The sequence below is a fragment of the Pituophis catenifer genome, unplaced genomic scaffold, assembly GCF_029215685.1.
Source record: "Pituophis catenifer annectens isolate HBS135680 unplaced genomic scaffold, rPitCat1.0.hap2 SCAF_1, whole genome shotgun sequence".
Lineage (NCBI taxonomy): Eukaryota > Metazoa > Chordata > Lepidosauria > Squamata > Colubridae > Pituophis > Pituophis catenifer.
The window spans coordinates 232,192,766-232,211,829 of record NW_027256881.1 but is presented as its reverse complement, the minus strand read 5'-3'; the positions used below and the strand labels follow the sequence as shown (position 1 = coordinate 232,211,829).

General features: G+C 41.2%; 1 protein-coding gene across 2 annotated transcripts in view; it reads left to right on the top strand.

Moving 5' to 3' along the window:
* Positions 1–18,833, top strand: part of WNT10A (Wnt family member 10A) — a 61,873-nt gene extending 43,040 nt beyond the window's left edge. For both annotated transcript variants that reach the window (XM_070957150.1, XM_070957149.1), the window contains exon 4: positions 18,366–18,833. In XM_070957150.1, the coding sequence (XP_070813251.1) occupies positions 18,366–18,833 (468 nt within the window). The remainder of the gene's footprint in view (positions 1–18,365) is intronic.
* Positions 18,834–19,064: the final 231 nt, after the last annotated feature.

Sequence of the window (19,064 nt, the reverse complement as noted above, 5' to 3'; positions counted from 1 at the left end):
GGGCTGCATAAATAAGTGAAGCCCCATCCGTGGGATGCAGGCAGCATGCAAAACCACATCCCCCTCCAGTCCACAGAAAAACCTCTCTCCATGGAACCGGTACCTGGTACCCAAAAGGTTGGGGGCCATTGCAGTACAACATCTTAGATTCTTGGAAAGAACTCAGTGCACATGAAGGCTAATATCAACTAAAGAACTGGTACAGTGGTGGGTTCCTCCCTGTTCGGCCCGGTTCGCAAGAGCCGGCAGCGGTGACGATATGATTTCACCAAACCGGTTCTCTGTCTTCGGGAGCTGGGCCCTCCCGCCCGCCCTGGCGTTATGCCGATCTTATATTTCTTCTTTTTTCACCCAGCTGACAGGTGCGGCAGAGCAGATTGCCGCACCTCAGCTGGGCAGATTCACAACGCGCTTGCACAAAGTACAAGTTTGGCGGGCAGGCAAGCAAACCGAGCATGCACACGGCGATCGCACGCAAAGCGTGCGCACAAAGAGAACTGATAGTAAAGCCAGTTAGAACCCACCCCTGAACCGGTAGCTCTGATTTCACATTGGTGTGTGTAATAATATAATAATCTATATACTCCTAGAACTCATGTTCCCATAACCTTTAATTGGGAAAAACAGTGCCTCATAGGGGAACAATTTTTGAATCAAGATATCTTCAAATGGGCTAGTTTACAGAATGTGTTCAAAGTTGGAGACTCTTGACTCATGTGGAATTGAAATTTGGCATAAAACATTTTATGGTATAGAAGTGATCCTAAAACAGTTTGTGACATAATATAAAATCTAAATAATATAAATCTATAAAATCTAATATAAAACTGCCATAGAAACAGCTTGTGAATATACAAAGATTGTTCATAATTAACATCTTTGAGATTTTTGCAATGTTTGGGCTATACATACAATTGAATTGCAGATATGCAGATACAGTTGTATTTTGTGAATTCTGCACACAAAACTTCATGCCACACTATGTAATTTGTTTCAAAATTGCCACAAGACTTTGAAGTGCCACCCTCAGTTGCATTGCATATAACTGGTAATTAATGTCTCAGTTCATGTAATGATTTTTTAGCTAAAGAAAACTATCATTTGGGGGGAAGTATAATTCAATAAGATGCCTCATTCAATTGTTTTTTATTGTTTAGAGGTGTTGAAAATGTTGAGGGTATGACTGCTGATATCTGAGGGAAATTTAAACCTTGTTAATCCTGCACAATTAATAATGACATAGGAAAATTTAGTGAGAGTTACAATTATTCCCTTATCATCTCTAACAGGAATGTCGTTTTATAATAGCAAAAGATGAATAAGAAGTTATTTGCTTTGGGGAAATATGGCAATAAAGATTTTCAGTGAAAGACTGGCAAAAATTGCTCAGTGTCTGCAGTTTGATGCATATCTGATGCACTTATTTTTAGCATCCTGCAGCCTGAAAATGAGTGTGGGTGCATAGACTTGTCACTGTCTTAAAAAGAATGGGGAATTCCCCTAAGCCAGAGAAAATGCACGATAACAGAGAAAGTATCTCAAAAGTGTCACTGGATTAGGTTGCTTGCCTTTGCCTTATCATTTGAAAGTATACTGTATTATCCTTTAGAGTATTCCATGACACTAAGCCCAAATTGGAATGTGTTGCATTAAATACAGTGGGGCGGAACAAAGGAAGGAACATCTCAAGCGATTATATAGCCATCAACTTTCTTATTTTAGACAAAATATGAAAAGTTGGCAGTCTGGACAGTGCAGGGTGTGGAAAACATGCTCTACCCCTTTAATATTTCTTCTGTAGTAATTCTGTGATTGAATAAGACAACTTATACCCTTGGATTTCTCATAATATTATGAGAACGTTTTGTAAGCCATTTAAAAACTAGATTAACTCAGTGTATTTTGTTTAAGCTGTATTACTTAAAACATTGAAGAAATGAAGTACAGCCTTCTCTGACATAATGGTGCTTTCAGTAGAATTGCTAGCAAGAGGACATCTGTGAGATGAATTGGTCTCAGAGACATTAATGTTTCCTCCATCCATAATAGTTGCTTGATATTTATAGGTACCAGACCTCCGTGGCAGTTAAACAGGGCGAGGTCCATGCGTGTATGCAGAATGCAAATCCAAGCAATCAGATAAAATTAGGACATGATATCTAACGTACTTATTGTAACAGCTGAATTTAAGTACTTTTACAGCTATGAAACCACAAAATAGACATTTGTTGCTATAAATTTCTTTAATGAGGATTTAAGAGGAATGTCAGTTCTGTTAATGGATGTAGAAGAAAGATGACAACATAATCCTTGTGCAGAAGAGTTTGATGTAGTTGATGAATATCCATTTTGTTTATTTGTTTATTTAGCTGCTTAAAGTTGTTCACGATACCGTGGGCCACCTCTGGTTTAAGCATTGTGGGGCTGAAGATGCTCAGGGGAGCATTATAAACACATATTCAGAGAATTAGACACATTTTCAAATGTTTCCCTCTTTAACGCTGCAGTATTGAAGTTGGCAGGGGAGCATATCTGTTCATAATAGTCTGTATAATAAGCAGACAAATATCTACATAAGCCTATAGTTGAGGCTCCAGTTGATAAAATGCCTGCTGGATAGACAGAGTTGATAGAGAGGCAACTTCTTCAGATTTGAGTATACAGGTAGTTCTTGATTTACAACCACAATTGAGCCCAGAATTACAGTCATTAAGTTGTTCTTGTTAAGCAAGGCACCCATGCAACCCCAGCTCTCCCCATTGCTCTCCCCATTCTGGAGCATGGGATGCCTCAGGGGGTGGAGGAAGTCTGGGGTGGCTGAATGAATGATTGCAAGTTGAAGTCTACCTGTAGAAGTGTAGCATCATATCCTGTGATCGTTGTAAAATACTTTTTGCAATCTTAAAAATATACATTACCTATTTCCTCTGTTTCCTTCTTAGTTTTCATACCGCTTGTATGCAATTCAAAAGAATGTGAACATCTACACAAAGCCATTTAGGATGGCCATTGTGAAATAAATAAGAATCAGTTGCTCTTTCTGTTTAGCGGGGACAAAGAATAACAAATTTAAACAACAGCCTCAAACATTTCCATTGGGCATTAGAAAGCATTTTCATAATCCCTAAATTGGTGGTGTAGAGTTAAGGAGTAGAGCAGGGGGCTCCAACCTTGGCAACTTTAAGCCTGGAGGACTTCAACTCCCAGAATTCCCAGAGCAAAGCTGGCTGGGGAATTCTGGGAATTGAAGTCTTCCAGGCTTAAAGTTGCCAAGGTTGGAGACCCCTGGACTAGAGTATAAAAAAGATGGCATCTCTATCAGTGAACAGTTGAGAAGAAGCTAAATATATATTTAGCTTTATATTTTTATATAATTGTTGCTGGTATCCTTATGATTTATATTGACTGTTTCCTAATATGATTTGATTGCTTATTTGTACCCTATGACTATCATTAAGTGTTGTACCTTATGATTCTTGACGAATGTATCTTTTCTTTTATGTACACCGAGAGCGTATGCACCATGACAAATTCCTTGTGTGTCCAATCACACCTGGCCAATAAAGAATTCTATTCTATCCTATTATTTATATGGATTTACTCTGAGTAGATGGATTACATCAAGGGCTTTTTAAAGCTACTACCAGCCTTCTAGCCAAAGATAGCCTTCAGTAAATAAATGGCTAAAGATATCCTGCAGCAAAAATGGGTGTGAGTAGAATTGCTGAGTTTGGCAAAGGAAAAAACAGAAACGTTGTAGATGTTTTTTGACTCCTCCATGCAAAGGCAGAAAAATCGTTTTCTTTCCAATCATCTTTGATTTCATTTTTTAGGGGATAGTTAGCATTTGAATGGTATCTGGAAGTTTGCAGTTCATTTACTTAATTAACTGCATGGAGCAGGATTACTTAACAATGCAAATATTTTTAATAATTTAAGGAAATTGTGCAGATAGTCCTCGACTCACAATTTATTTAGCGACCATTCAAAGTTACAATGGCACTGAAAAAAGTGACTTATGACCATTTTTTCACAGTTACAACCTTTCCAGCATCCCCATGATCATGTGATCAAAATTCAGCTGCTTGGCAACTGGTTCATATTTATGACCATTGCCGCATCCCAGGGTCGTATGATCTCCTTTTGTGACTTTCTGACAAGCAAAGTCAATGAGGAAGCCTGATTCACTTAACATCTGGGTTATTAACTTATCAACTGCAGTGATTCACTTAACAACTGACGCAAGAAAGATCATACAATGGGGTAAAATTCACTTAACAAATGTCTCACTTAACAACAGAATATTTGGACTCAATTGTAGTCGTAAGTCAAGGACTACCTTTATTCTAGTTACACAGAGGCATAAAAAGACATCCATTTTGATCATTATGATTTTGAAAACTGAGGGTACAGGTAGTCCTCAACTTATGACTAGTTGCTTAATGATTGCTCAAAGTTACAACATACCTCCCAAAGGCTACTTACAATCCATTCTCAAATTTAGGATAGCCACCACCCTGTGTGGTCACATGATTTCATTGGCAACTGGCTCACCTTCACAGCCATTTGTAGCATCCCATGATCATTTAACTATGATTTGCCCTTTTTTTGGGGGGGGAGCTTATTTCTGGCATTTACTTACAGTTCTTGGCAAAAAATGTCCGTTGGGGGAAATTTATTTAATGACCTTGGCATTCACTTAATGACCACTGCAGAAAACATTGAAAAATCAATTCCAATCTTGTGATGCTTTAATTTATGACTGCAACAATTTATGACCATACTTCCAGGGTCAATTACAGTCATAAGTCAAGAACTACCTATACTGTCTTTGATGAAGATAACCATGTGCCATCAAAACATTTTCAATTCCCATTTACCACATAAATAGATTTTCTCCATGAGGATCTATCCCTAACTCTTCTTTTCTATCAACCCTGACTGCTCTTTAGAAGGCCAGATCCTGAAGATGAAACTCAAATACTTTGGCCACCTAATGAGAAAGAAGGACTCACTGGAGAAGAGCCTAATGCTGGGAAAGATTGAGGGCAAAAGAAGGAGGGGACGATAGAGAATGAGGTGGCTGGATGGAGTCACTGAAGCAGTAGGCGTGAGCTTAAATGGACTCCAGAGGATGGTAGAGGACAGGAAGACCTGGAGGAACGTTCTCCATGGGGTCGTGATGGATCGGACACAACTTCACAACTAACAACAACAATGGGGTACGCATTGCCCCTGTAAGTGACTCCATCCACTTTCCTGCTGGATGTCCTCTTCCTTCTACCTTTCCCAGAATTAGAGACTTTTCCAGAGAGTTAGGTCTTCACATAATTTGTCCAAAATAGGATAACTTGTGCTTGACCATTTGAGCATTGAGTGAGTTGATTTGTTTAATGATCCACCTGTTTGTTTTCTTGGCTGTCCACAATATTCCCAGGATATTCTCGGGATAGTATTTAATATTTAACATGAACAAATTAAATGATACAAAGATATAAGTAAGGCAAAACAGCTTGTTAAATTCTGAAGATTTCATCCTGTTGATTTTCTCTTTGCTTTGTCTGGAAAAAGGAGATAGTTGGCCATGTCTGTTCATGGTGACTGTATAAATGAATGGTTTGCGTCTCAAATTGCCTCCACAACTCTTCTAGGGATATTTTAGGGATAATCTCAATCCACTTTATCTGTTGCCTTCTCCTTCAACCTTTTCCCTAATCTTGCCAAACATAATTTTTTTTAATCCATCAACAATTCAAATAAGATGCCCAAAGAAAAAGCCTTTGAAGGGTGCGCCTAAAAATTAAAATTCACAACTTTGCTCAACTCAAAAGCTTCTTGGCATAGATATTGGATTCTTGTGAAGCAAAACAACCTTTAGCCAATTAGTTTATTTTATTAAAAGTGCTTGAAAGTGATGGAAATATTTGTATGGTAAATGGAATTTTATTTTGGATTAATTGTTATTATTGCTTAAGATAGAGCTGGCTCCAGTCTGCTTTGGACTCTTACTGTGCACTGCGTTGCATTACAGGGAGTTCCACAGAGAGGGTCATGAATAATAACCATCCTCGATTACCTAATGCAGAATATGATGGAATCATATGTTGTTAAAAGCATACAGAAATTAAAGGAATTAGGATTGTCCTGATTACAAAAAATCTCCTATAGCTGTAAATTTATGTAACTTTTCTGTCAAAAACTCTTTGAGGGAGATGGGCAGTTCAGAAATGTGAAAAACAAACAAACAAACAATTAAATACCATGTATGGTAACATATGTTCTCTTTAATCTTAAAAGAGGAGTAGGGAAACTAAAGCCGTCCAGTGTTACTGAACTACAGCTCCCAGCATCCCCCAGCATTAATTTCTTTGGTGGGTTGTTTCATTACTAGTCTTACTAGTGAGACACACAAAAGAATTATTTACCATGTTTGAAGAACAGATTCTGTCTGCTTTTCAACCATAGTAAAGGAACAGTAGGAAAAGCTCATCGTAGCTTTCGGATTAAGTGTGCCTCAAAGCACATGGCCAACCCCTTAATAGAAGGTCTGTTTCACCAGTCTGCAGATTGTGGGGGTTGGGATGGTGGCCTTTGCTTTTGCCAGATCAGAGAGATAGAAAGATGAAAGGGCACCAGAACCCTCCATTAGCTGCACAACAAAGAACTTCTGGTGCAAGCAACAATAAAGCATTTGCACACGAATCTCTTAAGAGAAGGATGTTTAGCTGGTAGCAGGTTGTGTTTTGGATTCTTCTTTTAGACCAAGGGTTTCTAACCTTGGCAACTTTTTTTTTTTTGGCAACAAAAACCAGAACACCAAATACAAGCTAGGCGGATACGACCTCTTAGATGACCCTCACTCTGTCAAGGACCTAGGAGTACTCATTTCAAAAGATCTAAGCCCTAGAGCTCACTGTAACAGCATTGCCAAAAAGGCCTTAAGAGTTGTTAACCTAATTTTGTGAAACTTCTTCTCCGGTAACATTGTACTGCAAATCAGAGCATACAAAACCTTTGCCAGACCAATTCTTGAATACAGCTCATCTGCCTGGAATCCACACTGTATATTGGACATTAATACAATTGAATGAGTCCAGAGGTATTTCACGAGAAGAGTACTCCACTCCTCCTCTCGAAATAGAATACCTTATACCACCAGGCTTGAAATTTTGGGCCTGGACAACCTAGAACTATGCCACCTACGGTCTGACCTAAGCTTAGTACACAAAATTGTCTGCTACAACATCCTACCTGTCAATGACTACTTCAGCTTCAACCACAATAATACACGGGTAAACAATAGATACAAACTCATAGTAAACTGCTCCAAACTAGATTGCAGAAAATACGACTTCAGCAACAGAGTGGTCAATGCCTGGAATGCACTACCAGACTCTGTTGTTACATCCTCAAACCTCCATAACTTTAACCTTAAACTGTCTCACCCCATTCCTAAGAGGTCTGTAAGGGGGCGTGCATAAGCGCACCAGTGTGCCTACCGTCCCTGTCCTACTGTTCCTATTTATTCGTACTCATTTCTTATGTCTATACATATACCTGTTTATACTTATATATTTATATGTTATGTTTATACTTATACTTATTTTCTCATAAATGCTTGACTAAATAAATAAATAAAATAAACTTTAAGCCTGAAGGACTTCAATTCTTTGAAGTCCGCCAGGCTTAAAGTTGCCAAGGTTGGAGACCCCTGTTTTAGATAACTAGGTTCTGGGGCCTTTTTTACCTTGATTTGAAGAGGTGGCTAAATCTAGAGACTATGGCTTTTGACAGGCGGAAGCCCAAATTCACTCAATTCCCACTTCATTAATTCATTAACTAGCAAATAAAGATGATGCATGTATGTTCTTCCCCCTTTTTGCCTCTATGTCATCCATTTGAAGTGGAAAGGTGAAATTAGCACTTAAATGCCTTTAGAGTATTGATGTAGGCGACATAATCCAGGTTAATGACTGTAATACAGGTTAAGCCATCCTCTTGTAAACAAGGTTGCCCTAAACCTGACCTCCTGGCCTCCTTGACTGAGAAGGAAGGCTGCCTTCTGCTCTCTGCCTGATTCATCAGAGTCAGACTGCTCTGGCACTGCTTTGCATCTGGGTAGTAGCTGTTAAGAGGAGCCTTTGTTCCACCTAATCCAAGATGGTTAGTACAAGAATCAGTGCTTTTGAAATACAGGATGACGGACCAAGATTAAATATAGGATACACGGCATAAGAGACCCAGAAGGGTTGCAGATTGCCTTTATAAAAGAAAGAATGCTTAGTCCTTCAGAATACTTGTCAGCAGATTGTTTTATAAGTCATTCAAATGTAAAATCTGAATCAAACTGAAGTATATTGGATAGATAAATAATCAGGATGGTTGTCTCAGGAGGTAAGAGTATGATTCAGTAGATATTCAAAGGATTATAAATATAATTACCAGTGGCAAATTGATTTTTCATGCTGATGATGAACATTTGCTCATTTATTATGGGAGTTTATTTTTCTAATAGGGAAGCATAGAAGGGTACCGGTCAGAGGAATATGTGGGTAAACCGCAACATAGTCAAAATATGTAGGGACTCTTCTCACCCTTTGATTTACAGAATAAAAGGGACGTGTTCATTTTGCCTCTATGAAGCAGGAAATAGAAGGGTTAAATGGGTTGGATTGGCCAGAACCTCAGACAAAAAGAATGGCTGTCACAGGCCCATTGGATCTCTGCATATTATAAAAGGAAGGCAATGAAATTACAGCTTTGCACACACCAGCCTTCTCCAAAGCCGATGGCGTCATTGTGTAAGTGGATCTTAGATTTCAACCTCTGAAAGAGATCACTTTGGCCCTCCTATCATAGATGCACATGAGTACCTGTGTTGGTGTATGTATGTATGTATGTATGTATGTATGTATGTATGTATATATATATATATGTCTTTTTCTTTTTTCATAGGCTTTTATGTGCATATTCTTTCTAGCCAGGTTCCACCTATGTAAGCTAAGTTGTTCTTCAGCCCTAGTTGTGAATGAGATTTCACAGAACTAGGGCTGAAGAACAACTTAGCTTACATAGGTGGAACCTGGCTAGAAAGAATATGCATATATATATATATATATATATATATATACATATGCATATATATATATATATATATATATGCATATATATATGCATATATATATATATGCATATTCTTTCTAGCCAGGTTTTACCTACGTAAACTAGGTTGTTCTGCTGCAGAACAACCTAGTTTACGTAGGTAAAACCTGGCTAGAAAGAATATGCACATAAAAGCCTACGAAAAAGGAAAAAAGACATATATATATATATATATATATATATATATATATATATATATATATATATGTAGGTCTTTGGTTATTCGGGTCTTCTCCCACGTAAAATTGGAAGTGTCTTGGCGACGTTTCGACGAAGTCTCATTCGTCATCTTCAGGCTGGTGTTCTCGGCTTCGTGCTTCCAGGAGCAATGTGAGATCGCAGCTGTCTCTTCCTTTTAACTGCTAGTGGAGGTGTGAGCTGATTGGGTGGGAACTTGGCTGTGTTCTGATTGGGTGGAGGTGTGTTCTGATTGGTTAGGGGCTTGGCTGTGCTCTGATTGGCTGGGGTTGTGTTCTGTTTGGGTGGGGGCTTGGTTGTGCTCAGCTTAGTCTGAGTTGCAGGGGGATTTGAGCTGGTGAGCTGTGTTGTTGTTGTTTGGCTTCGTGTTTGTGGCCGTGCGAGCTCTTCATGGTGGGTGTCAGTCTGCTTCATGTATGGATTGGAGGGCTTGGGGAGCTTTATGGTCTCCCCAAGATACACAAAGAAGGAACCCCACTTAGACCCATAGTCAGCTCCATAGGCTCACCTCTACAAAACCTAGCCAAATTTCTCGCCAAACAACTGCAGCCCTATGCAGAATCCATCACCTCATACGTAAAAAACTCATTCCAGTTCATAGACATCATAAAGCAACAAAACTTACAGCCCAGTGACCTACTCGTGAGCTTTGATGTCATATCCCTCTTCACCCAAGTACCAATCAAAGAAGCCTTGACAGTTATCCAAAACAAATATAACCCCCTCAAGCACATCTTAGATCTGACCAACCACTGCCTATCCAACACATACTTCATCTATAATGGACAGAAATACAAACAAACAGAAGGAGCACCCATGGGATCACCCCTCTCACCTGTCATTGCCAACCTCTATATGGAATACTTTGAAACCCAAGCTCTAGAAAAATCCGATCACAAACCCAAACTCTGGCTCAGATATGTGGACGACACCTTCATAATCTGGCCACATGGGAAAGAAAAACTGGACAACTTCCTCACACACCTCAACAGCCTACACCCCAAAATACAGTTCACCATGGAAACAGAAGTGAACAACCAACTTCCCTTCCTGGATGTCTTAGTCTACAGAAAATCCAATGGCTCCCTAGGACACACTATATACCAGAAGAAAACACACACAAACCGCTATCTGCACGCACTCTCACACCACCACCCTGCCCAGATCAACTCTGTAGCCAAGACACTCATTTCCAGAACAAAACGCTTAGCTGACGAACAACACCTAAAAACCGAACTACACACCCTCACTAACGTACTCACATCCAATGGATTCCAAAGAAATAAGATCACCAACCTAATCCAAAAAGAAACCCCCACTAAAATCCAAGACAGAGAACAAGAAAACGGCAAGGCCCTCCTCCCATACATAAAAGGCACCACAGACAGAATAAGCAAAATCCTCCACAAACATAACATCAAGACAGCATTCTGCACAAACCAAAAAATATCCACCATCCTAAGGAACCCCAAAGACAAAATTGAGTTAGAAAATCAAGGAGTATATGAAATCCCATGCACCGCCTGCCCCACCACATACATCGGACAAACCAACAGACGAATAAGTGCACGCATAGAAGAACACAAGAACTCAGTCAGAAAAGAGGAACCAACTTCTTCCCTGGTCCAACACCTTAAAGCCACAGGACATGATATTGACTTTAAAAAGACCAGAACTATCGCCAAAACTGAACACTTTAACAACAGAATAATCAGAGAAGCCATTGAGATAGAAAAACGCCCACACAGCATGAACAAACGAGACGATACCTCCCGCCTACCAGCCATTTGGAAACCCGCCCTTATTGACAAACGAGTCCCTAACACGACGAATGACACCAGACCCACACTCACGAGTGCCACACCTGATGTCACCACCACACATCCACGCAGAAAGCAGACTCAAACCCACACTGATAATGAGCCACGACCAAGGACCAGAAGCCAGACCGCAGCTGCATCATTAGCCACTTTAAACCCCTCCAATCCATACATGAAGCAGACTGACACCCACCATGAAGAGCTCGCACGGCCACAAACACGAAGCCAAACAACAACAACGCAACTCACCAGCTCAAATCCCCCTGCAACTCAGACTAAGCTGAGCACAACCAAGCCCCCACCCAAACAGAACACAACCCCAGCCAATCAGAGCACAGCCAAGCCCCTAACCAATCAGAACACACCTCCACCCAATCAGAACACAGCCAAGTTCCCACCCAATCAGCTCACACCTCCACTAGCAGTTAAAAGGAAGAGACAGCTGCGATCTCACATTGCTCCTGGAAGCACGAAGCCGAGAACACCAGCCTGAAGATGACGAATGAGACTTCGTCGAAACGTCGCCAAGACACTTCCAATTTTACGTGGGAGAAGACCCGAATAACCAAAGACCTACATACAAACACCCGCGAAAACCTGAGAAAACATATATATATATATATATATATATATATATATATATATATATATATATGCATATGCATATACACATACACATACACATACACATACACATACACATACACATACACATACACATATACATATATATGACTTTGACAACCCTGTGACTTTGGCAACCCTGCACTATGATGTTGGCTTCAGTGGTTGAAATTGCTGGATTGCACAATGCCCTGAGATAATGCTTCAGTGGAACATTGTGGGAATTAAAATGGCAGCTTCTACCCAGATGTACAATGGCAGCATTTCAGAGTCACAGCTTCCACAGGCTGTCCCATTAGTAGCCATAGACATGAAGGGGTTCACAACAGGGGTGAAATGTAAAATTTGTTACTACCGGTTTTGTGGGTGTGGCTTGGTGGTGGGGGTAATGTGTCTGGGTGGGCATGGCCAACTTTTTTTAAAAAAACTTTTCAAAGCATTTTTTTCTAATGCTTTGAAAAGCTTCTGCCGATCAGGCAACTCAGCTGGGATCCTCAGAGACTTTTCAGAGCATTTTTTTCTAATGCTTTGAAAAGCCTCTGCCAATCAGGCAACTCAGCTGGGATCCTCAGAGACTTTTCAAAGAATTTTTTTTACCACCTCTTCGGCCAAGAGGTTGTAGAAAAAAATGCTTTGAAAAGCCTCTGACGATCCCAGCTGAGCCGCGCAATCATTAGAGACTTTTTTTTTTTACTTTTAAAAGCATTTTTCGTCGGAAGAGGTTGTAGAAAAAATGATTTTAAAAGTAAAAAAAAAAAAGCCTCTGATGATCATGCGGCTCAGTTGGGCATGGAGGGGGGGGCAGGGATTTTTGCTACCGGTTCTCCGAACCACCTGCCACCATCGCTACTGGATCAGGCGATCCGGTCCGAATCTGGAGCATTTCACCCCTGGTTCACAAGGAAGATGTTCTGTGGGTGGCCTTCTTGAACCTGAGCAGAGGCTCCTATATATTAAGGAAAGAGAGTGTGATGCCGGCTTATAACAAAGGCAAACTAAATAAATCAGTAATTGTGTTACAAATAGACATGAAAAGGACATTTCTTATAATAGATTTAAGATCAGTCATTTCTTGCTACTTTAATTCTAGGCTTTGCTTCTAGGCTTCACCCTTCCCCCCTCCATCCCAGAAGAGTGGGTTTCCTTTCCTCGGGACATATGCCTCCCATGTTACCTAAAGAGGAGACGACTATAAGCTTCGGCCTCTTCAGGGACCCAATTTTTAACGGCTTCCCTATGGATTGTTCTCTCTGCCCGATAGAATTATGGTGGGGCTGCAAGACCTGTTTTGTTTTGTTTTGTTTTGCTTTCATTACAGCTGCCGTTCTGTATATCCACTTACTTGGAAGTAAGTTCCATTGAACTTGGTAGGCTTTTCATCCAAGTAAACACAGAGGAGGATTTGACTCGAACAGCTGTTCTTTGGGATTAGATGCCCTTTGAACAGCTCAACTTTAAAGAGTGCATAATGAGGAGCACATGAGCAGGGATGGGGTGGGGGGTGGAGACAGCTTTGGAAGGAGAAGAGCTTAAGGTGTGCGACTTTGGTTGCCTCCTTCCTTATGTAACCATCCAGGTTTTTTGCTCATGCACTATCCTTTACCTAAAATTTAGGAAATCCTCTGAATGACATTGGTCTACTTTCTCCTTGGAGAAGCTTTGGCCTGAAGAATTCTGCCTTCCACAGGACTTTGCAGGCAGGCAGGCAGTCCCTTTGGAACACACACAGGAAATGGTTTAGAAACCACTAGGTGGGATGCAAAGGGGATAATGGCTTTAGCCTATTAGTGCTCTGTAATTTGGTGCTAATTTCCCTTATTACAGTGTTCTCGCACTGCAGGGGATGGTCCTGTCTTGCTGCCTGGGTGGGGGCTGTGGGGTGTGTGTGTGTGTGAGGGCTGGATCTTGTTGCAGAGTGTAGAGACATCAGAGCCACTGATGGTCAGAGAGGTGACATCAGAGTGCTTTGCAGGCTGGTTTCCATGTGCTTTCTTGGCCCCTTTGCCTCTCCCAAGGCACAAGGGAGTTTAATTGGTACATGTAGATCATGATGAAGTCAAGGAATGCAACTGTGGCCTTCATGTGATGCCATAGAACATGCCCACCACTGTGGGCACAGGACACCCTCCTTGCTTTACTAAATCAGAGTGATTTCCAGTCTAATCTAGTGCTCAGTTGACTCGCTGGGACTGCCATCTTAAACTTGCTTTAACTTTCTGGAAAGTTTTAAATGGGTGTGTGGCTATTATCCCCATCCTTTGCTTGACATATTGAATAAGTTGGTGTGTGTATGTGTGTGTGTGGTTTCTAACCATGGTAGGTCTGGTGGATTTCTGTTCCTTGGTTTGAAAGCTTGGAAGTCTTAGCCATAAGAGGTGAAGGGTTCAGTCCACATGTGTGCCTTTCAGACTTGAATCCACCTCCATTTGAAGTTCATCATAAGTAACTCACACGCCAAGTATTAAAAGAAAACCCCTGAAGCTTATTGATGCAAAAAACAAAGTTCTGTGGTGATGAAGGCATATATGCTAATGGGAAAAATGGCTTAAAGGTAAACATGTCCTTGAGTTGAACTTCACTCCTGGTAACGGCATGGGTACCAGTTTTCATGAGAGTAGTTTGCCTTCTTCCAAAACGCTTGACTTTTCACTCTAACTCAGTGTTTCTCAAACTTGGCCTTTTTTTAAGATGTGTGGACTTCTAAACTCCCATGATACTCCAATCAGCACGACAGCTGGGGAATTATGGGAGTTAGAGCCCATACGTCTTACAGTGGCTAAAGTTCAGAAACACTGCTCTAACCAACAGCCTTAGAGTTCTCAGGTGGTCTTCCATCCCAATTGTCACCAAGACCTCCTCCAGTTTAGCTCCTAATTTTAGCCAGAAAGAGTTTAGGCAAAGAAATGCTTATGGTCTCTTGTTTCAAAGGGTACATGAGTGGAAGACAAGGGTTTGTATTTCCAGTACCAGGACCAGCGTGCAGTACCTTCTGTCACATTTCAGTTGGCTGAGGACCAGCTTGGCTATCTGATATGCATAGTTTTGCCTAAGTAGAGAACTCTCTTTACTGCAGACTTGCCGCTGCTGAACTTTGTGTACAGGAAGAGAGTGTTACAATTTGCTTTGACATGAGAGGGTGTTCGAATGTGCTATTCCTTTCCCTAATCTATAAAGGCGTGCACTGCATGCTGCTTCTACGTATGTACTTGTAAGCAGTAGTTTTTCTGACTATCTTCCTACTTTAGCGTTAAGCAATGGGTGGGCTCCCATCCAAGTACTAACTTGGATGCAGGACCCTCCTTAGCTTTCTATGGCAGACAAGTTCTATTTAATGCTACTATCTAACCAGGGAAAATAATGAGAAGTCCCTTTGGTGGAATCTGGTCTCGGAGGCAACGAATATGGACTTTGTTAAACATGGTGATCAAGTTTGTTGATTCTACTGCATTGAAAGTTCCATCCTAGGAGCCTATAACTTTTTTCTCAAAATATGCTTTTCTCTAACAGTACAGGTAGTCCTCGACTTAACGATCATAACTGAGGCCAACATTTCTGTTGCTAAGTGAGGCATTTGTTAAGTGAGCCTTGCCCCATTTTACAACTTTTCTTGCCACCGTCGTTAGGTGAATCAGGGCAGTCGTTAAGTTTGCAACACGGCTGTTAAGTGAGTCTGGCTTCCCCGTTGACTTCGTTTGGTCAGAGGTTCACAAAAGGCGATCACATGATCCCAGGACACTGTAACCGTCATAAATGTGAGTCAGTTGCCAAGCGTCTGAATTTTGATTATGTGGCCCCGGGGATGCTGCAATGGTTGTAACTGTGAAAAGCAGTCATAAGTCACTTTTTTCGATGCCGCTGTAACTTCAAACAGTCATTCAATGAACTTCGTGAGTCAAGGACTACCTGTATAACAGCAAACCCTCATTCATGAAGAAGCTATTATAGATAAGCAGACCATGTTTTCAGAGCTTGTAACAAAAGTATTATGATCTGCTTGACAGGCCTTATTTTCTGGCCATCTGAGGTTGCAAGGTTGCAAACAGCTGGTGATAAATTAGTATCTGGCTGATGGGTTGAGTTCAGCTGGGTGGGTCCAAGTTGTTCTAACCTAAAGTTTTAGGTCCAGGAAGTTCTATCAATGTTCTAATACGGTACATCTTTTCTGTGACGCTGTGGCAGACTCCACAGTGCCTTAAACCTTTTCTCCCGTACACTGATGTTAACAATTCTCTCATGAAGAGAGCAGAAAAGGCTACCATAAGTACAGACCTATGGCAAGTACCTTGCATAAGTAGTAATTTACAATACTTACTGTGTTTATGTAATCCGGCAGCTACGCTAGGCTGAGAGATGGTGACTTTTCAAGGAAAACTGCACTCCACTCCCTGTTTACTCAAGACTGCAGATGTGTCCTTCCACAGGGTAGTGTCTGGGCTGGTGATGGTGCTGGGAATGGAACTTTTTTTTTACTTTTTAAAGCATTTTTAACTACCAGTTCCAGAGAACCGGTAGTAAAAAAATGCTTAAAAAGTAAAAAAAAAAAAAGTTCCAATGATCTCGCGTCAGTCAGCTGATTGTCAGAACTTTTTTTTTACATTTTTTACTACCGGTTCGGCAAACCAGTAGCCTTTTTTACTATCGGTTCGGGCGAACCGGCCTGAACCGGGAACATTTCACCCCTGTCTGAGAGGCAATGCCCTAAATCACCTAGAGAGTTTCTGTGGCTGAGAGTAGATTGGAACCTCCTTCCTGGTTCCAGTCCAACACCTTAACCATTACATTATGCTGGCTGTTTTAATACCTTAGCAAAACCATGTATCTCTTAAGAAAAAAGAGGAAACATTTGGTACTGAAGAGACTTTTAATGAGAATGAAGTAGATGTGCCTTGAAAAAACGCAGAACATCCCTCAGTGATATTGGAAAAAGAATTCTAGGTAAACAATAAGAATTAGAAACTTCCTCGACATTCCCAGAAGAGTATTCTTAAAATAAAATTCAAAATATAGGGGAAAATCAGAATTTGAAAAAAGGGCAAGGCTTGTAGAATCAGAACACAAAACAATGCTCCAAATTTTTCTCTGCTGTAGCCCTAGCCAAGAGAGTTGCCACTCAATCTCATGAACCAAAGTTGATGCAGGTAGTCCTCGACTTCTGACCACAGTTGAGCCCAAAATTTCAGTTGCTAAGTGAGACGTTTGTTAGGTGAATTTTGCCCCATTTTATGACCTTTCTTACCACAGTTGTTAAGTGAATCACTGTAGTTGTTAAATAAACCATGAAATCATTAAAGTGACTCTGGCTTCCCCATTGACTTTGCTTGTCACAATGTCGCAAAAGGTGATCACATCACCCTGGGACTCTGCAACCATCTAAATATGAGTCAGTTGCCAAGCGCCTGAATTTTGATCCCATGACCATGGGGATGCTGCCACGGTCGTAAGTGTGAAAAATGGTCATAAGTCATTTTTTCAGTACTGTTGTAACTTTGAATTGTCACTAAATGAACTGTTGTAAGTCAAGGACTACCTATATTAGCTTACTTATTGGTGTACGTTTCTAGATGGGATGGGAAAGTGGGGGCATAGGGTACAGTTATTCAGATGGCATGTTTAATTTCTGTTAAATTGGCTCTCTGGAGAAATCCTGCAAGCCAATGTTTGCTCTTTTTACCTGCATAGTTGCAGAAGCAAGCCTTCATGGAATGCCTTGTGGCCAGACTCCACGATAAGGAGATGGAGGAGGAGAATGTTGTCTTTAGCTTATTTAAAGCCATTTAAAACCCCATTCTTTGAATTTTGTTCTAAATATAAGGTGATGACACATTCTTGTTGAAATAATAACTTCATCTCATCCTGCAAGTCTGTAAATGATAACCCCAAACGATCTGCAGTTTTGGAATCTCTCAACACATGTTGTTACATGTAGTTGGGAGCATTGCATAAACTCTCTTCACCTCTTAATGCTCCCCATGGCTATCTGGAAGGCTCGCCTTTATGCTCCATCTACACCTTTTAGTCTAGTAGGCTCTGTGAACCTATAACCACCATGGTTAGCCTTTGGTTCAAGATGTTATGCACATCTAGAAAGATAGTTAAATTGATTGTGTGAAGTCAGTCAGTACAACCAATCGCTTATGTAACTGCTTGACTGGGTTGCATAAACCGTACACAGAGGAGTTGTGACTATTTGTTTGTGCTTCAAGTCAGTCTTGACTCCTGGTGACACCTGGGCAAATCTCTGTAATTTTCCTGTCAATATTTCAGAAGTGGTTTACTATCAATGCTTTCTAGGGCTGAGAGAGAGAGAGAGAGATTGGCCCAAAGTGACTCAGATAGCTTTGGGCCTACGGTGGAGTTAGAATTCACAGTCTCCCAGTGTCTAGCCTGGTACCCTAACCACTATATCAAACCGGTGCTCTTGTGCCAGTAGCACAAGTTGTCTCCAAGGGATGGGGACCAAGTTCCAAAGCCAGCTAGACAGAGAATTGAACCGGATGGAGCTCAGTCCTTCTGCATGGTTCTTGAGTTCTTCTGACTGCTGTGTTCTTGTGTTCCTGACAGGTGGTGATGGAGAACATGAAGCGGAAATGCAAGTGTCATGGAACTTCCGGAAGTTGCCAGCTGAAGACATGTTGGCAGGTGACTCCTGATTTCCGGCTGGTGGGTTCAGTGCTCAAGGATCGCTTCCATGTGGCAACACTGATCCGGTCCCACAACAGGAACACTGGGCAGATGGAGGTGGGCCAGGCCCGCCACCGGCGTCGTGGTGGCGTCAATGACTTGATATACTTTGAGAAATCACCTGACTTCTGTGAGAGGGAACCAAAGTTGGACTCTTTGGGCACCCAAGGACGTTTATGCAACAAGACCAGCCCAGGCATGGACAACTGTGAAAGCTTGTGCTGTGGAAGAGGACATAATATCCTGCGGCAAACACGCAGCGAGCGATGTAATTGTAAATTCCATTGGTGTTGTTTTGTAGCTTGTGAGGAGTGTCGGCTCACAGAGTGGGTCAGTGTCTGTAAGTGATAGCTGCGTTCTTATAGATCCAGCAAAAGTTCCATTGTTTGCCTTTGCAGCACTAAGGATGGAGCCTTGCATTAACAAAAGGCAGAGTTTGAGGTAATTGATACATGCTAATGTTTCACATCTCCCATCACTTCCTTTCTGGCCTTACATGAGCCCTTGATTCCACAAGGTCCTATTGTACAGACTTGAGTATTGGCCTGACATTTCCAAACCACCAAGATGTATATAATA